Source organism: Oncorhynchus clarkii, chromosome 8 (assembly GCF_045791955.1).
Source record: "Oncorhynchus clarkii lewisi isolate Uvic-CL-2024 chromosome 8, UVic_Ocla_1.0, whole genome shotgun sequence".
NCBI lineage: Eukaryota > Metazoa > Chordata > Actinopteri > Salmoniformes > Salmonidae > Oncorhynchus > Oncorhynchus clarkii.
Window position 1 is genome coordinate 13,798,756 of NC_092154.1, and position 21,755 is coordinate 13,820,510.

General features: G+C 40.4%; 2 protein-coding genes across 3 annotated transcripts; both read left to right on the plus strand.

Moving 5' to 3' along the window:
* Window positions 1-708: 708 nt before the first annotated feature.
* LOC139414979 (Rh associated glycoprotein) lies at window positions 709-16,588 on the plus strand. The gene is made up of 10 exons (XM_071162663.1): window positions 709-1,089; window positions 10,134-10,317; window positions 10,530-10,680; window positions 11,436-11,583; window positions 12,228-12,394; window positions 12,701-12,838; window positions 13,156-13,277; window positions 13,599-13,669; window positions 13,874-13,947; window positions 14,280-16,588. The coding sequence occupies exons 1-10, from the start codon at window positions 900-902 to the stop codon at window positions 14,349-14,351; spliced, it is 1,317 nt and encodes a 438-aa protein (XP_071018764.1). The 5' UTR covers window positions 709-899; the 3' UTR covers window positions 14,352-16,588.
* A 474-nt stretch (window positions 16,589-17,062) lies between these two features.
* On the plus strand, window positions 17,063-21,356 carry LOC139414980 (micronuclear linker histone polyprotein). 2 transcript variants are annotated; one of them, XM_071162664.1, is made up of 7 exons: window positions 17,063-17,265; window positions 17,454-18,060; window positions 18,176-18,310; window positions 19,611-19,672; window positions 19,755-19,850; window positions 19,962-20,054; window positions 20,195-21,356. In XM_071162664.1, exons 1-7 carry the CDS (start codon window positions 17,263-17,265, stop codon window positions 20,243-20,245), a joined length of 1,047 nt encoding a protein of 348 aa, XP_071018765.1. In that variant the 5' UTR covers window positions 17,063-17,262; the 3' UTR covers window positions 20,246-21,356. The 2 variants fall into 2 exon arrangements, with proteins under 2 accessions (XP_071018765.1, XP_071018766.1); XM_071162665.1 differs by lacking the exons at window positions 17,063-17,265; window positions 19,611-19,672.
* Window positions 21,357-21,755: the final 399 nt, after the last annotated feature.

A 21,755-nucleotide genomic window follows, 5' to 3' on the forward strand; every position in this document is an offset into this window, starting at 1 on the left:
TTGGTTTGTTTACAAATCTCGGAGTGTGGGCTGTGCTAGAGACCATATAAGCCATGCATGCACACAAAGGAAGGTGGAGATGATTGTCAATATTTATAAAGAGCCACATGTCAGTGTTCGGAGGGTGGAACTAAACAAGCATTTCTGCACTAGGACAGAATTACATTGACATAGTGTCACTGATGGGGTCGTTTAACCTGCTCTGACAACCAGCGCTGTAGCTCTACCACGTTCCACCGCAGATGCGGAAGGCCGACATTAGCGGATATCTCTATCTTAAACTGATGGATTTTGATGGGGATTTTTTTATCATGTTAATTAGATTTGACGCACAGGTGTGTCAATAGAATCTTAAGGATTTTAAAGTGTATATTTGCACAGCACATGATGAAGACTGCTTTTTAATCTGAATTTTTACAGGATTATGCCTCAATTTAATATGACATTACAATTGCAAATGAGTTTGAAAAAGCTCATTAGCCATTCATATTATGGCTCTGTCACTGGCCGGTTGTCATTACTGTGTGTTTTGCCAAAGTCTTGTTTTTGCCCCCTCTTTTAAAAATAGTAAACACCTAACAGGGAGGGAACCAATCCCCATAAGCAAAGTCCAGAAGTGGGAGTAACCACCCCGGCCTGCCTGTTATGCCCTGCCATTGGTCCCCATGAAACCTCCACCAATTTAAAACCAGACACCAGTTGCTCTTCCACCGTCACACTACCACCACAAGCCCCAAAAGATAGATAGGGAGAGAGGGAGTGAGAGTGTGCCAGAGATAGGGACAGACTGAGAGAGAGAGAGAGAGAGAGAGAGAGAGAGAGAGAGAGAGAGAGAGAGAGAGAGAGAGAGAGAGAGAGAGAGAGAGAGACACACACACACAGAATTAGTTAATGCTAGCATGCCTGCTTACTCCACCAACATGAGGCTGAAGTTTCCCATCCTGGCTCTGACTCTGGAGATTATCACCATCATCCTGTTTGCTGTGTTTGTGGTCTACGATGATGAGAAACACGGGGGGCACGGAGCCCACAACAATGCCACACACCATGAGGAGACGACGGAACAGAATCCTCTGACCCTCTACCCCAGTAAGTGACACCTGAAGGCTTCTCAGTGTTAGCCTGTTCCCAGAACAGTTTGTATTGTCTTGGCATGACAATGACCATAGCAGTTGGCAAGGCAGAAACAGATCTGGGAGCAGGCTACCTCAGTGTGGTGCTACACATAGTCTGTCAGTGTGTCAGTCTGGCTGTGGGAGCCCGGTTGTAGAATAATGGATCTGTTTATATTTGGCTTATTGATAGCAGCCATGGTTGCTATGGATGACAGTCTATGAAGTTAATAATGCAATTGAGTCTCAATGATTTGACCCCTCTTCTCTTTATAATTGTGCAGTAGCTCCTGTGATCAATCAGAGGGAAAGGATGTGGGTTAGCATAGTGTGAGCTTGTTGTGCATAGGGTTGGGCGTAACTGATTACATGTAATCTAATTACAGAAAAAATGTAGTCAGTTACGTTAACAGCAAAAATATTGTTAGCAGATTACAGATACTTTTGAAAAACTAGATGATTACTTTTTGGATTACTTTCAGAAAGCAGGTTTAGTAAAAAAAATACATTATAACACCTTTCTGTTTTCTCAATGACGTTCAATTCAGAATTGAAAAAAGGCACAAGTTTAAGTTTGTTCCACCTGAGTGAGTCTGACCACAAGTCAGAGACCACTATGATGTCAGAGACCACTATGATGACACACCAAATGTGTTTGAGGAATCATTTTTGTCTTCTTCTAATGCCTGTTAAGATGAAATGTGTCCAAAAGTAACTGAATGTAATCAGATTGCGTTACTGTGTTTGGGTAATTCAAAAGTTACGTTACTGATTACAATTTTGGACATGTAACTAGTAACTGTAATGGATTACATTTAGAAAGTACGCTACCCAATCCTGGTTGTGCATGTGTCCATTGCAGCACACTCACGCCTAAAATGATTCTGTATGAAACGGGCCAGATGCTCCAGTTGTCATAGGGGCACCCCTCTCTCTCATACTGGGCAGGTTCACTGTGGCTACCCCCAGATGGATTGTACAAAGGGAAAGCTTAGTGGCAGGTAGTCTAGCAGTCAAGAGTGTTGGGCCAGTAATCAAAAGGCTGCTGGTTCAATTCCCAGAGCCAACTAAGTGAAAAGTTGATCAAAGCACTTAACACTAATTGCTCCTGTAAGTCGCTCTGGACATGAGTGTCTGATGAATGCCGTCCACATACTTACAATGTAACTGGAGCAACTTGCATATGCGCTGAAGGGAAATAAATTCTTCATTTATTTTAATGGGAATTTGATTGAGTTAGGGGTCAAAATGTTTGCACATGTGTACATTCATTTGTGTTTGGAGACTATTGTAAATCTTGTGACTTATCAGAGGAAAAGTGACAAAGACCCACCCCTACTACTTTACCTATATGACAATGGCCTTTTTTTTGTACATAAATCTTTATACAGCATAAATACTTGAAGACTTACAGTACGGAGGTTTAACCATAAATGGGTGGGGCAGCTGTGACCCAAAGAGATTAGTTCAGTGTTTAGAAATGCTGAAGGGGAAGTTCACCTGTTTTTACATGTAGACTTACACTTCACTCTTTTTGTGATTGTAGTTGATCCCCAAAACCATTTGCATTATGAAAATGTGTCTAAAGCATGTTAGAAAACACCAACTCATATTACAACAGAATCCCATTCTGAATCATCTCTGCATTCAATTTCAGAAACACAAATTCCACTGTCCCATAAATCCATATTTGCATATTTTTGTTGTTGTAAACACAATCATTCAAACATGGATTTATGGCACAGTGGACATAAATAATGTTGTGCAGAGACATTCAGAATGGGAGTTGATGTGTTTTCCTAACATGTTTGCATATTGCATTATAGTCAATGATGACTCAGCCAAATCTGACCAATTTTCTCTGTAACAAAACAAAACAAAAAACGGTTTGGAGGAATCAACTACAAGGACAGAAAGAGTGAAAATTAGGCCACGTGTAAAAATGGGTGAACTTCCACTCTTTGTTTACGTTAAGTCATATCCAAAGACATCCTAATAGTTTTTTAACTATAGGTTGTTCTAAATGATCAGAGAAACAATATAGGGTCAATTCAAAATAAGTGGGACACTTTTAGAATGTTCTGTCTTCTGTCACCTCTTTTGTCATCTATCCAACATATAAGCCCAACACATTATACATTTCTGCAAACGTCAAGATGTTTCCTAATCATAGTCACAGCAGGCATGACACACCCATTTGTGTGCACTGAGTCAAAATCATATTTTCAGTTTGCATTTGGTAGACTGAGACAGCAGGTACTGGTACCCCCTGTATATAGCCTCGTTATTGTGTTACATTTATTTATTTAGATTGTATTTTTTATTTTTTTTGCTAAAATGTTGTTACTTACTTAAAAAGTAAGTAAGCATTTCATAGTAAGGTTGTTTTCGGCCCATGTGACAAATACAATTTGATTTGAATTGTTGGTCTAATATGTTTGATCGATTTCTGAAGAGGTTACAGAAGACGGAAATGTAAAAACTGCCCCACTTTTTCTGAATTCACTCAAATAACAGTACTAATAACAGTACTAATAACAATACCAATAACAATACCAATAACAGTACTAATAACAGTACTAATAACAGTACAATAACAGTACTAATAACAATACCAATAACAGTACTAATAACAATACCAATAAGAGTAATAATAACAATACAACAACAGTACAATAACAGTACTAATAACTGTACAAATAACAGTAATAATAACAGTACAATAACAGTACAATAACAGTAGTAATAACAATACAATAAGAGTACTAATAACAATACTAATAACAGTACAATAACAGTACTAATAACAATACTAATAACAGTACTAATAACAATACAATACCAGTACTAATAACAATACTAATAACAGTACTAATAACAATACAATAACAGTACTAATAACAATACTAATAACAATACTAATAACAGTACTAATAACAATACTAATAACAATACTAATAACAGTACTGATAACAATACTAATAACAGTACTACAAGAAAAAATGAACAGGATATAGTACTACAAGAAGCAGAGCCCTGCCTAACCTAAATACAGGGGGTCCCTAAAGTAAACTGGATCTCTGTCCTCCATTGGAAAAGCCTATAAGACTGTCCCACTTTAGTTACTTCATGCTGTCCTACCACTATGGTTGGTGAAGCAGAAAAACAACAAAAACTGACTGAATGACCAAATAGAAACATAATATTGGTAACTTTTTAATGTATTTTGATGCACAAGTACATAGTATGCACATTTACATCACAATTTGGCACAGTGCAAGTTTTTGTGACCTTAACATCAAAACAGAAAAAAAGCTATGTCACTGATCTTACCTTCCTGTTTGAAGCTTGCTCTGCCCCCATCTATGATGTCACTCCAATTAAGTGATGTGATTTCTCAGCAAGGGCTTAGTCAATTCATTTTATTTTATTTAACCAGGCAAGTCAGTTGAGAACAAATTCTTATTTATAATGACGGCCTACCCCAGCCAAACCCTAACACGGATGACACTGGGCCAATTGTGCGCCGCCCTATGGGACTCCCAATCACGGCAGGTTGTGATACAGCATGGAATTGAACCAGTGTCTGTAGTGACACCTCTAGCACTGATATGCAGTGCCTTACACCACTACGCCACTCAAGAGCCCTAACAATAGTTTCGATTTTCTCTTGTCAGACGAAGAAATAAAAGCATCAGGATTAAGCTGTCCCAGTTCATATGATGTCCCACTGTATCACTGTAGCCGAAGGCTGCTGGATCGAAACCCCAAGCTGACAGGGTACAAATCTGTCATTCTACCACTGAACAAGACAGTTAACCCACTGTTCCTAGGCCATCATTGTAAATAAGAATTTGTTCTTAACTGACTTGCCTAGTTAAATAAAGTTAAATAAAATATCCAAATTCATCCTACATAAACCACAAGAAATACATTTTTATTTCAAGCTAGTAATTACTTAAATAGTAATTGTTTAAGGAATTATACAGTTAGATATGCAATGACTGGCAATGACTTCCTTTCTCTGCACCCGGTGTCCGTCCGTCTATATGGTGCATACCAAAACTCTACAATTGCAGGTTCAAAGCAGAGGAAATAAGCAGAGAAATGCAATTTAGAAAAAAAGTAACCTATCTTGTTGCTGGGCTTTATCATCAAGGGACAAAATCAGTATTGAAAAAATGTAATTGAGAGAAACCAATGGGTTCTGTGGCTCTGTGAAATACTTGTTTTCCTCAGAGAAGTGGGACCTTAAGAATTTATCCAACACAGAGTTGTTTCACAGCCGTAAAGCCCTATCATCAAAGTCAGGCGCTATTCGGACGGAATTCAATTTTGTAATTACAGTTAACAACATAAAAAGTGACTTGCAGTGAGATTCAGTTAGATACTAAATTAAACTGGTGCCTTGGAGGTTTGCCCATACAGTTGAAGTCGGAAGTTGACATACACCTTAGCCAAATGCATTTAAACAAAGTTTTTCTCAATTCCTGACATTTAATCCTAGTAAAAATTCCTTGTCTTGGGTCAGTTAGGATCACCACTTTATTTTAAGAATGTGAAATGTCAGAATAATAGTAGAGAGAATGATTTATTTAATCTCATTCCCAGTGGGTCAGAAGTTTACATACACTCAATTAGTATTTGGTAGCATTGCCTTTAAGATGTTTTACTTGGGTCAAACGTTTCGGGTCACCTTCCACAACCTTCTCACAATAAGTTGGGTGAATTCTGGCCCATTCCTCCTGACAGAGCTGGTATAACTGAGTCAGGTTTGAAGGCCTCCTTGCTCGCATACGCTTTTTCAGTTCTGCCAACAAATTTTCTATAGGATTGAGGTCAAGGCTTTGTGATGACCACTCCAATACCTTGAGTTTTGTTGTCCTTAAGCCATTTTGCCACAACTTTGGAGTATGCTTGGGGTCATTGTCCATTTGGAAGAACCATTTGCGACCAATCTTTAACTTCCTGACTGAAGTCTTGAGATGTTGCTTCAATATATCCAGATAATTTTCCTGCCTCATGATGCCATCTATTTTATGAAGTGCACCAGTCCCTCCCGCAGCAAAGCACCCCCACAACATGATGCTGCCACCCCCGTGTTTCGCGGTTGGGATGGTGTTCTTCGGCTTGCAAGCTTCTCCATTTTTCCTCCAACATAACGATGGTCATTATGGCCAAACAGTTCAATTTTTTTCATCAGACCAGAGGACATTTCTCCAAAAAGTACAATCTTTGTCCCCATGTGCAGTTGCAAACCGTAGTCTGGCTTTTCTATGGAGGTTTTGGAGCAGTGGCTTCTTCCTTGCTGAGCGGTCTTTCAGGTTATGTCGATATAGGACTCGTTTTACTGCGGATAAAAATACTTTTGTACCTGTTTTCTCCAGCATCTTCACAAGGTCCTTTGCTGTTGTTCTGGGATTGATTTGCACTTTTCGCACCAAAGCACGTTAATTTCTAGGAGACAGAACGCGTCTCCTTCCTAAGCGGTATGGTGGCTGCATGGTCCCAGCATGGTCCCATTATACTTGCGTACTATTATTTGTACAGATGAACGTGGTACCTTCAGGCGTTTGGAAATTGCTCCCAAGGATGAACCAGACTTGTGGAGGTCTAGATTTTTTTTCCGAGGTCTTGGCTGATTTCTTTTGATTTTATCATGATGTCAAACAAAGAGGCACTGAGTTTGAAGGTAAGTGAGTTATAAGTGTAAGTGAGTTACAGTGAATTATAAGTGAAATAATCTCTCTGTAAACAATTTTTGGAAAAATTACTTGTGTCATGCACAAAGTAGATGTCCTAACCGATTTGCCAAAACTACAGTTTCTTAACAAGAAATTTGTGGAGTGGTTGTAAAACGAGTTTTAATGACTCCAACCTTATTGTATGTAAACTTCCGACTTCAACTGTATCTGCATGATCCATACTGTCACGGGCGCCCGCCCTAGTGAATGCAGTGGCGTTGGCACTAGGTCCTCATGCCCGGGAGACAGAATGAGCACACTTAGGATTACTGAAATGTTGACGGACGGTTGAGGAACAGCAATTTGAATCCCTTCAATGATGTTTGATGCTGACACGTTTCAGAGCAAGCGTCTTCGGCAGATCGTTGTGCACTGACCTCCAAACATGCCAGGATTCAACATTATTGAAAATGTTGAAGACTAGCAATCCAGAAAATGCTTGAAATCTTGGTTAGAGTGCTAGCACAATACAACTACCATATGGGGGAAGACCTAAGATGTTGGGCAAAGAGGTCATCTACGAGGCTGAGTTCCAAATGGACCTCTCTAGCTCCCACCACATCCTTTTCTTAGAGACGCCAACTGGTATGATGTCGCCAAGGGATCAAGTATTCAGGTGATATAGGACCGTCCAAGGGCTTCCTCAATGGGTCACTACATAGTGCATACCTTACCAATCCAAATAAATTAAACATTAGAGATTTTAGATGACAGTGCTGGTTAAGATGACAATGTGTAGCGGTGGGCCCAAAAAAAAGATATGCAATATTGACAAGACAAAAGCTAAGACTTGTTTTGCTGTTATGTTCTAAAGTTTGGTGCTCTGTGCTTGCAACGCCAGGAAGTTATCAGGTAAGGCAGTTCTCAGCAGCTTTACACGATACATGTATATTCTAGTTTGTATTATTAGCATTATTAGCATACGGTCCATTCCCTTGCATCCACCCAGAGATGTTTGATTTGCACATTCCCAATAATAAGTACCCACAATCAGTGCCAAAGAACAGAAAATATTGCATGCAATGTATTAACAACAAAAATGCAGATTTGTTCCGTAACAAAAGTCAAGTCAACACACGGCTATTTGTATATCTTACCTTTTATATATATTTTACAAGGCTATTTGTATATCTTACATATTTGACATTGTTCAGACTTCGATATCAGGGAAAAGATTGAATAGATTTGAGTTATTTGTTTGTTCCCGGATGGGTGCGGGTGTTCTGACCAGTGCCAGAAGGGTTATAATGTATCCTATGACGTCTCGGAGGCATTGCGTAAGTAATACTAAACCTGATTACGATCATCATCGTGTGCTGAATATCATCCATTGCAATACAATGCACTACTGGGGAGAAGGAGCCAGTCACATGTAAACACAATAATGAGAGAGAGGAATTCACAGACTTCTAATCGGAGACAATATCTGTTTAGAAGAGCTAACCTTCCTGTTTATTCTGTCTCTATCATGGTGTGGCAGAAACAGGGAGCCTCCAAACAAACTCAACTCTAAAATTAATTGCCAGTTACAACAATCCCTCTACAACTGTACAATGCAGCATCAGTTATACTTATAGCAAGGTCTTGTATTTCAAGACCGCAATATAAGATAGAGATGTATATAAGCTCTAGAATGGCATTCTGGTAGACAGTCATACAGTAAATCAAATCACATTTTATTGATCACATACACATGGTTAGCAGATGTTATTGTGAGTGTAGCGAAATGCTTGTACATAGTCACAGACAAAAAGAAGACAATGGACGTATGGGCTAGTCTATGCTGCAACTAAGCCCCCAAACCCCCCACCACACACCCTATATTCCATCACTTCCGCAGCCAGGACTTTCTGAGTAGTGACGGTCTCCCTAGTTCCTGCCGTGACACCACAATGCCAACTGATCACCACAATGCTAACTGCTCACCACAATGCTAACTTCTCATCACAATGCTAACTGCTCACCACAATGTTAACCAGACCTGGAGAAATGAGGCCTATTGTTTTCCCTTTCTGCCACACCTTCATGTACTTTCCAGATGAGAACCCGTCATCCATCGCACATGGCTTTTGGGACTAGGAAGTTCCTGTTGTCAGGCATTTCAGGGAAGGGAACCTTTTGTGAGCATTGCGCGAGAGTGGAGCTTGGAGAATTAGGATCATTCCTCTGGCGGCAGTGGACATACTTCTAAGCTACAGACACAGGCATGCGCGCACACACACACACACCAGATGCACACACACACACACACACACACCAGATGCACACACACACACACACACACCAGATGCACACACACACACACACACACACACACACACACACACACACACACACACACACACACCAGATGCACACACACACACCAGATGCACACACACACACACCAGATGCACACACACACACACACACACACACACACCAGATGCACACACACACACACACACACCAGATGCACACACACATACACGTCTGGTCAGTCTCTTGGGCTAGTAGCCTGATCCTTATCTGCAGACGATAGGACAGAGCTCACGTCCTACTGTCCACAAACACAGTGAACTAGAGCCCTCATACACCCTCTAAAGTCTCTGTCCTCTTATGTAAATCAATCTAAACATACAGTACATAAAGTGCAAGGACAGTGATCCCTACTCAAGACCCCTGTCCTTATAATTCCAGTAACTGAAACTAATAGTGAGGAATGTGTTTAACTGTGGAGTGTCTGCTTCCCCGAGACCCTCTGAGAAGTTCAGAAGACTTGATTAAAATCATGTGAAGTCAGTGAATGGAACAGCGTGAGGTTACTGACACGACACGTTTATCAGGAGCCTCAGTTCTCAGTATCCCATTCACAGACAAATTGAATTGGTCTTCCATCCTCTAACAAGTCCGGATTTACAATGACCCCTTGTGGGGATAGGGGTTACTACGATTGCTGCACAGTCCAATGCTGCTCCTCCGTGAGTCATGTATTTGATCAATTGCTGGTCTGTCAACTGATTTGAATGTCTTTACAGTTGCATTTCTTTCTTTTTTTGTCTTGTTGACACCCTTTATTAGTTTCATTCAGTGTCCTTGTTTTCATCCTCTCTGTTTTCATTCAGTGTCCTTGTTTTCATCCTCTCTGTTTTCATTCAGCATTCATTCAATGTGATGAATAAATCAAATAGGACCAGATTGGCCAAAACGGACCTTCAATAAAACCATGTTGTGTTAAGGTTCAAATAGTCAAACTCCCCTGAGCTGACCTCTGACCTGCATTCTCATTGGTCCACAGTGTTCCAGGATGTCCACGTGATGATTTTCATTGGCTTCGGCTTCCTGATGACCTTCCTGAAGAGATATGGCTTCAGCAGCGTGGGCCTCAACCTGCTCCTGGCCGCCTTCGCTCTGCAGTGGGGTCTCCTCGTGCAAGGCCTCTGGCACCTGGATGAAGGAAAGATCAAAGTCTCCATCTTCAAGTAAATACAATAAAACACAGTACGGTCAGAAGGAATGTAGCTAGCAGTAGCAGCATTAGGTCCACATGATAGAGGACACCCGAGGAAGTGGTCTGTTTTAGTGTTAATAATGCATCTCTCTCTCTCTGTCTCTCTCGGTCTCTCTCTCTGTCTCCCTCTCTCGCTCTCTCTCCCCACCTCCACCTCCACCTCCTCTTACTCCTCACCAAAAGGATGATCAATGCAGACTTCAGTACAGCCACGGTTCTGATCTCGTTCGGGGCGGTCCTGGGAAAAACCAGCCCAGTCCAGCTCCTCATCATGACCCTCCTTGAAATCACCATCTTCGGCATCAATGAACATCTGGTGGCCGAAGTCCTGAAGGTCAGTGCACTTCACCATAATCTCAGAACCCAGAACCAAGCATTATGTTAACAGTCAGTCACAACAGACTAACTTCACCCCCAACAACCACTCATCTAAGCACTCGTGTACATGAAAGACAACACTATGCAAAAAAAAGTATATTTGTTAAAACAGTCCAATGAGCAATATTGTGTGCAATGTTGTGAGTAATGGTAAAAAAAAAGAAGGTGAATCTCCTGTTGATCCATGCATAACTACCTCTTCTTCTTCTTCCTTGGTATCATGGCGGTCCGTAAACAAACTTTTAAGGTGCATGCCACCCCCTACTGTGCATGACTACTACCCATTTACCTGGGCCCTTACACACACGACCTCACCCCACGACCCCACCACCTGACCCTTAACCCCAGTGAGATTTCTCTCTAGTGGTGAGAAGTGGCAGCCCAAAACAACTAGACAAGATTCATCCTACCAAACGGGCTCATATAAATATAATCATGCCGTTAATTCATAGGGATGAGTCTACCATTGGAAAAAATACATTTAAGGTCAAGGGGTCAAATTTTATTCTTGAATCTGTCCCATTCCTATTCCCAACCAATCAGTGCACTAGTTTTGCTTGGGAATGGCCAGAGGCGGGATGGATGAGTGACAAGTGATTGAGACAACTAGCAGGCTAAGCAGAACGTTTGTTTGGGAGGGCTTTTATTTGAATTGTTGTATTTTGTTTTACAACATAATGAAGTAGTTTATGTGGTTTGTCCAACTCACAGGCCAATGATGTTGGGGCCTCTATGATTATCCATGCCTTCGGGGCATACTTCGGTCTAGCAGTGGCCCGCATGCTGTACAGGCCAGCTCTGGGGAACGGTCATGAGAACGACGGCTCTGTCTACCACTCTGACCTCTTCGCCATGATCGGTAGGACCAGCAACTCACATGGCAGTCATCACAGTCAATGCAAAATTTAGTTGATCTTATTACTGTAGTCAGTCACTAAATACTATTAAAAGATAGATTAGCTAAATATTGATAAAATGTCCCCTTATGTATCTTTGGAACACTAGAAATATAAATGTTGCAATACGTGCCTAAGGGAATGCCTAGGGAATAAGGGAATGCCTAGGGGAATGCCTAAGGGAATGCCTAGGGAATGCCTGGCCTTTTGTATCAAGCATCTCAGAATAGGAGTGCTGATTTGAAATCAAGTTCTGACTTTTAGATCAAAATTAATGATATTATATGGACTAGGGGACCTGAACCTAGATCAGCACTCCTAAGCTGAGATGCTTGATACATTTAGCCCCTGGTGTCTGTTTGCACGGTATATTTATACTATTCTCACAAGGGTGTTTGTTGTATGTGTGTGGCTCAAGTGGAGGCTCCGGCGCATATCATAGTCACATACGCCACCTAGTGGACAAAAACGTTAATTGCTTCAGACTAGCCAGCCAACTTCTGTTTGACATAGTTTTAATACATTTAATGCATTCATTTTGTTTTATATATTTCAGAATCAATTGAAGTAGCAGACAAATAAAAATCTACTTGAATATCTTCTCCAGGTACCGTGTTCCTCTGGATGTTCTGGCCCAGTTTCAACTCTGCCATTGCAGAACCCGGTGCTGATCAACTCATGGCTGTCACCAACACCTACTTCTCGCTGGCTGCCTGTGTGCTCTCCGCCTATGCCGTCTCCAGCCTGGTGGAGCACAAAGGGAAACTGGACATGGTGAGATATCACATGCTTCACTCAAACCACAAAGAGTCAGAAGCAAAGCTGTAGATTGTTTACCATTTGACTTGAATATATTCAAACAAGGCTATTGAGTGTTTGTGTGTTTGTGTGTGTGTGTGTGTGTGTGTGTGTGTGTGTGTGTGTGTGTGTGTGTGTGTGTGTGTGTGTGTGTGTGTGTGTGTGTGTGTGTGTGTGTGTGTGTGTGTGTGTGTGTGTGTGCGTGCATGTGTGTCTCTGGGAGAGAGACAATAGAATCTCACACAGCACCTACTGTAGCAAAGCTAATAGATGCTTCCATAGGTCCACATCCAGAATGCCACTCTGGCCGGAGGTGTTGCCGTGGGAACCTGCGCTGACATGAATATCGGGCCTTTCGGTGCCATGATCATCGGATTCGTGGCTGGCATCGTCTCCACCCTGGGCTTCAAGTTCCTCACTGTGAGTACAAAGGTCACACACGTCTGAACCAATAGGACGACAATCCTGAGATGGACCAGTACACCAAACTGTCTAGAAAATGCCATAGTTAACTAGGGTTGTAATGTGTCTTGTGAGTGGCAATACACCTACATTCTTTTGAATAATGAGCCTAATGAGCAAAAATGGTTCTGGTTGTGGTTGGTGAAACCAGTTTTGCGTGCTGGGAGAAACTTGCATTTTAGTCAAAACAAACACCTACCATCAGATAACTCTATTTTTTTTTAAAAATGAGTAGGGAATAATGTAAATAAGAACTGTTTCTCTCTGCATTTCAGCCCATCCTGGCATCCAACCTGGGCATCCAGGACACCTGTGGCGTTCACAATCTGCACGGCATGCCTGGCATCCTTGGGGGTATCGCTGGCATTGTGGCTGTCGCTCTGGGCAAGAAGGATGGGTAAGGCCCATCTAACCACATTCTTCATACTGTACATCTATACAAGCAGATTAAGAAACAGAAATGGTTTTATAAAGACTTTCGGTAAATTACAATGTGTAGTCATTTTCATGTTCAACAGAAATGGGAAACTCAGCATCTTTGACCAGTGGCCATATTTGTGATCTCTGTATAGATACTGTAGTTCTGGAATGTCTATAGTAATTCACTTTTCAGTGAAGGTGTGACCTTTGGCCTCAATAATAATAAGTGTCAAAATAAGGGTATCTTAAAAAGTACTGTACCCTTCTCATTTTCTCTTCTCCACCCTTCTTCCCTCAGGAGCGCTGTCATGCAGGCTGCAGCCCTGGCCTCATCCCTTGGGTTCGCTTTGGTTGGAGGAGCCATGACAGGTGGGTGGGCAAAACACAGTCAAATGTTTTGTCATTCAAAAAAATCGACATCACAAAATCAATTTGAACACACTGTCGTGTCGGTTTTCGTATGGTAATAGAAATATTATATTTCTACACTCATCAAATCGTAGGTCATAAAAATTGACTTTATTCCATGAAACGTATTGAATCATACTGTAATTGACGTATCTCTTTGTACAGGTCTGATAATGAAACTTCCATTCTGGGGACAGCCTCCAGATCAGAACTGCTTTGATGATTCAATCTATTGGGAGGTAAGAACTTGAGAGATAAAACACATCATACTGTTCCATCCTTGAACATCACTAGCTTACAGTTGAATCAAACACCTTAGCTATATAGTACACGGTACATGATGTTTCATGTATTGGTGTGACACGCATATAACATTTGAGATATTCAATACCATAATGGCATATTGTATTGTATTACATGTCACGTGACCACCTAGTGACATGCAAAAAAAAAATATATATATATATATATATTTTTTTTTTAAACTATCTTATAACAAATATGATTTGGCGTAGATGAAATTGGGCTAAACTGTAAGATCTGTTACTGACTGAGATGTGACTGTCCTTAGGTTCCTGAAGAGGAAGAGGGCGAGGAGAGCCTGGCTCACGGAGACCATTCCATGAACAAAGCAGAGGCCTAAATCTCCTGCCCTGTGCTGCAAATACATTATCCACAACCCTTGGAGCTATCATGAACCAGACATTAGACCTTGGGTGTATGTTAATATTCTTAGCTGGCTTCCTCTCCTTGTCTCCTCTCCTTCGTTTAAGTGGTGGATCCCTAGCAGGACTTCCTGCATAACCTGTCTAATGTCTTGACCATCAGTGCAGACGGAGAGAAGGAGAGGAAGCCAAGTTATGCTATTGAGATCAACCCAGAATGACCAGTGCTATCAACTTGTCAGTTGTTTTTACCCAGAGCATAAATGTATTGATTTGAGATCATATCAAATCATATTTGAAGTGGTTCAAGCTACCTTATTTACGCATCACTAATTCAATCCGAACAGCAAGGAAGCTCATGTTGCACTTTTCTGTGTATCAAACTACGTCCCCATTGTCCATAGATTTGTATTAAATATTTTAATCTTTAATTGAATAGAATAGGTCGACTGAAAAGCATTTGGGGAAGATGTTATAGCTCATTATAATTCCAACTAAAGTGTAAGAGGTGGGTGTGTTACATACAAAACATGTATAATCAGGTCTCAATGTAATTGAAATAGCATTGTAAGTATTTTTGTTTACAGAAAATCATATCAAACCTTACATGCCTGCCGAGTTTTGGATGTGTTAGTCTGAAAATTGATTTCAGTGAAGCAGCATTTTGATATAAATGCCCCTTAATAACTTGCATATAAGCATGAACTGGTCTTTCACACATTCGGAGGAAAGATACTTTCAGGGATTTCTTTTTTTTAACTGAATTTGATGACCAATAATGTGCCACTGTTCTGAGCCACTGGAAATAGTAGAAACAGTATAGAAATAGTAGAAACAGTATATCAAGCTGACATTCAATTATATCACCAATCCTCCTCAAAATGTTAACAGACATTTGTTTTTTCTCATATACATTGTATATTTTTCGCCATCCAACTGACATAACCGATATTGTGTGCTAAGCCTTGTTTCATGAAGAGAATCAACTGCTACTTTGGCCTGCTGCAGAGCAAGTCCGTCTCACTGGAGCCCACTACTCCTGCTGGAGAGAATCTGATCCCAGACCAGTGAAGTATAGGCAGTAGCTATCCGCTAGGCACAGATACCATTTCAACATCTAGTTTTGATTGACATATTTTTGAGTGGTCAACTAACGTGAATTTAACGTGAAATCAACAACAACAACAAAAATACATCAATCAATTTAGGTTAACATTGAAATCCCTTTACCTTGAAGACTTTTAGCTAATCGAATCAGTTTTCCACGTTGATTCAACGTCATCACATTACATTTTTTTGTTGAAATTATGTGGAAACAACGTTGATTCAACCATTTTTGGCCCAGTGGGTAAGGGATAATATTCATCAAGCGTCTGATATTGGGGTGCTGATCTAGGATCAGTTTAGCCTTTCTAGATCAGCACTTCTAATCTGATACTCTTGATAAATATGGGACCATGGCTCACAGGGATTGGCGCAGGGCAAGGATTGGTCCTGCATTAAACTACTCTCTGTGTGCTCCCAACACTCTGTGGTTTTCCTTCTTCAGCCCCAGTCACCTCAAAGCTAAAGTAGAGTGTCTTCCATTTTAATTTCTCCCTCTAAGTTTTTTCAAATACAGAAAAGCTGCATTGAAATCTGACACGTCCAATTAAAAACCGGATAGGCTACATGTCACAATTATAATATGGATACAGAATAAATGGGGCGTGACAAAGATAGTCACTGATAAGCTTTCTTTATTTCTTTCACTTCTTATTATAACCTCTTAATGTACAGTGTAGTTAGTTACACAATGGATATAGTTAGTTTCTCTAAATCTCTGCACCTAGGACTAGCAATTGGTACAGTGTGTATCAGAGAAAAAAGTATGTCTTTATATATTTCAAACATTTTGTTGAATAAAGCGAAGGTTATACTTTAGAATGCAGGAGGAAAATAGCCTGCAATAGTTCCTGTACTAGACCATTGTTGCAAGGAAAGATTAAACTGACTACAGATAGATAAATAGCCTAGTATTTCATTTGGCTGATGTAGTAGCCAACGTGTGATATAAACGTAGGCCTGAAGCTTAGTACACCAGCAGTCAAGACTTTGTTGAAATGATTGACATGGCATTAGATTTTTAGGTTACAGAAAATGAATATGTATGACACTGTTGTTAATGTATAAATACTAATACTGGCACTTATAAATATGATTATATATAATATCAGAGTGACTCTGTGTGTGGTTTTTGCCATGATTCCATTGCATAATCAACATCAACATTATTTTTACAACCAGAAAGTTGTGGCTAGTAGAAGGGGTGATGGAGTGCTGTAACTTTTCTAGGGTCAAGACCCATGCACTAATGAATGTGCATCCTTTGGCCACACAGGATTTGCCAGGATTTGCCAGGGGTTGAAAGGTCAGGTTTATTCTGCAGGAGGAGCATTATTACTGTCACTGAATGATTTTGAAGATTCATGACTTGTGTGTGCAGTATCCAGTGACTGTATCCTATTAGGGATTGTTTTTTTCTCTCTTTCTGATTGAATGTTGTTTTTATTAAGGAAATACAGCGTTATTGCCTTACCTCTTCCAAGCCGTCAAATGCAAAAATAATATTTGAGCCCAACGAGGTTTACAACCATAGAAATGGAATTATATTGCTGTTCAAAACATTGCTGTGTTGCTTTAAGAAATCAATGGTGCATTGTGGGATGCAAAATGGCTCAATCGTGTTGTCAGCAGAGTAGCCAGCCAGTTATCTCTTATAGCCATACTGTTACATTTACAAATAAGTACAGTCGATAAAGTATTGCTAATAATTGTTTAGAGAATATCACTTTGATAAACAGCAACTTTTTATTGCATTCGCCTCTTTTGGTCGAGACAACAGCCACCATGGTAAGTACCTAGGTACCTAACGTTATCGGGCTAGCTAGCAACTTGTTTTGCATTTAGGAATGCTAATTAGTTAGCTAAATAACGCTACTGATGATCTGTGTTTAAAATCTGACGGGCTTATGATAGAGGTTTGGGCTCACAATGCAGATAGATTTACAAGGCATTTCCCTTTACTTTGTCTTTGTTAGTCCAGCAAAGTAGACAAAGTGAAAAGTGAGTCCAGTATAATACGTTTTGAAAGAAAAAGTACCACTACTGAGTCTGCCACAAGAGGAAATGACAGAAGAAGTACTGAGTCTGCCACAAGAGGAAACGACAGAAAAAGTACTGAGTCTGCCACAAGAGGAAATGACAGAAGAAGTACTGAGTCTGCCACAAGAGGAAATGACAGAATAAGTACTGAGTCTGCCACCAGAGGAAATGACAGAAGAAGTACTGATTCTGCCACAAGAGGAAACGACAGAAGAAGTACTGAGTCTGCCACAAGAGGAAACAGAAGAAGTACTGATTCTGCCACCAGAGGAAATGACAGAAGAAGTACTGATTCTGCCACAAGAGGAAACGACAGAAGAAGTACTGATTCTGCCACAAGAGGAAACGACAGAAGAAGTACTGGGTCTGCCACAAGAGGAAACAGAAGAAGTACTGAGTCTGCCACAAGAGGAAATGACAGAAGAAGTACTGAGTCTGCCACAAGAGGAAATGACAGAAGAAGTACTGAGTCTGCCACAAGAGGAAATGACAGAAGGAGTACTGAGTCTGCCACAAGAGATGACAGAAGATCACCAAGCACAGGTCATTTAATGGTCTATTGTGATCACTTATTAAATGATATCACAAGTGTGTGGGCGTGCGCCTACCTTGGAGTCATGGTAAATAGTCACTGTTCTCTTGTATTTTTCTATTGAAGGGAAAGAAAAAAGGAAAACGAAACGGAGCCACAGTAGATCATCTTCCTCATCCAGCTCATCATCGTCATCATCGTCATCCTCCTCATCCTCATCCCACTCTTCATCCCACAGTGGGAGTAGTTCCAGCAGTAGTGGTGAGTGTGCCAGTACTTGTCCCGTAATTGTAAAGACGCGCATGTACAGTGCTTTCGGGAAAGTTTTCAGACCCGTTCACTTTTTCCATATTTTGTTACGTTACAGCCTTATTCTAAAATTGATGAAAGTAAAAAACAATTTAATCAATCTACACACAGTGTCCCATAATGACAAAGCAAAAATGTTTTTTTATACATTTTTCGCAAGTGAATGTAAAATATATCACATTTACATAAGTATTCAGACCCTTTTCAGTACTTTGTTGAAGCGACTTGAAGCGATTACAGCCTCGAGTCTTCTTGGGTATGACGCTACAAGCTTGGCACACCTGTATTTGGGGAGTTTCTCCAATTATTCTCTGCAGATCCTCTCAAGCTCTGTCAGGTTGGATGGGAAGCATCGCTGCAGAGCTATTTTCGATCGGGTTCAAGTCCAAGCTCTGGCTGGGCCACTCAAGGACATTGAGACTTGTCCCAAAGCCACTCCTGCATTCTCGCTGTATGCTTAGTATCGTTGTCCTGTTGGAAGGTGAATCTTCACCCCGTCTGAGGTCCTGAGTGCTCTGGAACAGGTTTTCATCAAGGATCTCTCTGTATTTTGCTCTGTTTATCTTTCCCTTGATGCTGACTAATCTCCCAGTCCCTGACACTTTGTCATTATGGGGTATTGTGTGATTGATGAGGATTCTTTATTTATTTAATCCATATTAGAATAAGGCTGTAACGTAGCAAAGTGTAGAAAAAGTGAAGGCGTCTGAATACTTTCTGAATGCACTGTATCTGAAAGATGACCATATTTCAGGGCTCTACAGTCACATGTGCTCCTAAATTGAAAAATGTAGCAGCCCTCAAAGAAATTCAGGAGCACAATGAAAAATATTTGAGGTATTAATGAAAATAATTGGCAGCAATTACAAAATACAGGGTTTCGGAGCACAAGCAAATAGATTTTTAAGATTGAGATGTAGGCTACATTGTGCCGATATGAATCCTAGCTTTTGAAGCACATCTCCTGAAGAAGCTCTCCCCTGTCCTTTCTTTCTGTGCTACCACGTTTGCATTCTTCTGAGGCTGTGGAACAGTGAAGAAATCATTACAACAATTATTAACAGGGTGTATTTTATTTATTTTTTCATCTAGGGGCACTGGTGCTCCCAAATAAACATTTCAGGTAGAACAACAAAATATTTAGGAGCGTATGCCCCCAAAATGGTAGTACTGTAGAGCCCTGTATATGTATAGTTAATAGTCAAAGCCTGAAGGACCGTGTTTCAGTTAGATTTAGCTTTCTCCTGTCTAGATTCCCACAACAAATCCAGAAGGAATTCTAAGAAAAGGAAAAAGGAAAAACAACACAAGAAGGTATTTTTCTTCAAATATTCTGTTTTCAGTATTTATTTTGATAAAGGTGTGGTTTGTGACTTATGTTGTTTTTTTTTTATAGAAAGGGAAAAAGGAGAAGAAGCATAAACAAAAGAAGGACAAGAAAATGACACCAGAGGAGGAAAGCGCTGGACCTGGACCTATTCAGATCTCCAAGGTAGAATACATTTATGGGACTATTTATCCTTAACCAAGTTAGCGACATCCATACCAGTGGCTTGAAGCTTTCTGAAAGCTGTCATTTTGAAATGAAATATCTATCTTTCAGTATTTAAAGGAGAGGAGGAGAAAAGGCAAGTACAGCATGATCACAGGAAAGAAGATCAAAATGAAATTGAAGAAGTCCAAGAAAGACAAGCTGGTGTGTATGAGTGTGATACATAAAGGTTTTTACTTACAGTGGTTATGAAAAGTGAGGGTTATTTTACCTACCATAGTTGAAAGCACTGATTGTAAGTCTCTCTAAAATGTAAACGTGCATACTACACATTGTTTCAACAGAGGGACAAGAATCGCGCCGAACTGCTTGAGTTCCTCAACTCCACGTTGTAATGCAAAGGGCCGTCACCGTTGGTTATGTTCCAGAACCTTCCAATTTTTGTCCAGAACAGAACTCAGGGAATGACGACCATTTTGATGAAGCTCTGAACTAACATCCATTTACAGGGTTATTATTATCACTGCAAGAGATGTGGGACATGGCCTGTCATCTCAAAATGACAGAATGTGCCATGTCTCTCTTTTAGAAAAAGCGTGTTGTCACTCCTGTGGTTGTCAGCCCCTTTCTTCAGACCAGTGGAGACTGCTGAAGGAGAACGGCTCATAATAATGGCTGGAACGGAGCCAATGGAACGGCATCAAACCATGTGTATTCGATGCCATTCCACCAATTCCGCTCCAGCCATTACCACAAGCCCGTCCTCCCCAATTAAGGTGCCACCAACCTCCTGTGCTTCACACTGTTTGTAACTGATGTCTGTGTGTTTGGTCTTTAGAATTGTAATTTTACTATAACATCAAAGGAGCCAGTCACTGACTTTTTATCAGTATGTTTGCTGCACAAGGTGTTGCTAAGCAAGTTAGAACAGTGTTGCTGTGGTGGAGACTACAGATCAGCAAAGATCTGAGTGATGAACAACATACCTGGGTTCAAATAGTATTGGTTTTCTTTTAAGTACTTCATTTGATTAAGCTTGCCCGGCACAATGGAACAAAAGGAAAAGTGCCAACCCATCCATCTTACACGCCAGCAGGCTCAAGAGCTTAAAGTATTTGAAAGCAAATACTATTTGAACCCAGGTCTGATGAACAAAGAGATTTGGGTACATTTTATTGTAACGTAATCTGTCAAATAGAACACCAGTGCGGCATTGCATTGTGTTTGATGATGATCTATGTTTTTCTAGTTGTTTTAAGAAGGTCCAAAACAGTCCTGCAGCTAAACTCGGGTCCCCTGGAATGTAGTTATTGTTAGATATATTGATTATCAGAGAATAATGTATAGTATGTACAAATCTGAGACTGGAAGCTGGATGTCATCACATGTAATACTATAAATCAATATTATTTTGGATGAGCTTTTTATATTTTGTGAAGCCCACTTGATGTGGCAAACTGCTTACAGTCCACCCAATAAAACAGCTCTTCTCTCAACAGCAATAAACTGCTGCTGTTATAGAGATTCTTTACAATAGTCATCTGAAATGTTACAGTACAATCAAGCATTCATTCCCATTGTGTAGGAATTATTGCTGCCATTGTGTGCCTCTTATGAGACACAGTTTGTCCTGTATCCAGGCTTTGTCATTCTTATTGGACAAGGCAAATAGCCCAGGCACCTCAACCTTGGTTGCTGAGCAATAAAACGGTGCCTTTGTGCTTACCGCCTAGCTTTTTTCATGCTTACCCCATAGCTTAGATGTGGATTTCTATGCTTTTTGCTGTAAGAAAGTGATTTGAAATATTTGGCATTTAAAATATTTGCACAGCAATTGTATTTTGCTGATAAGTCAATAGCAATAAAGTAAGACCGACAACACAAAGAGATCAAGATGCACTGTAT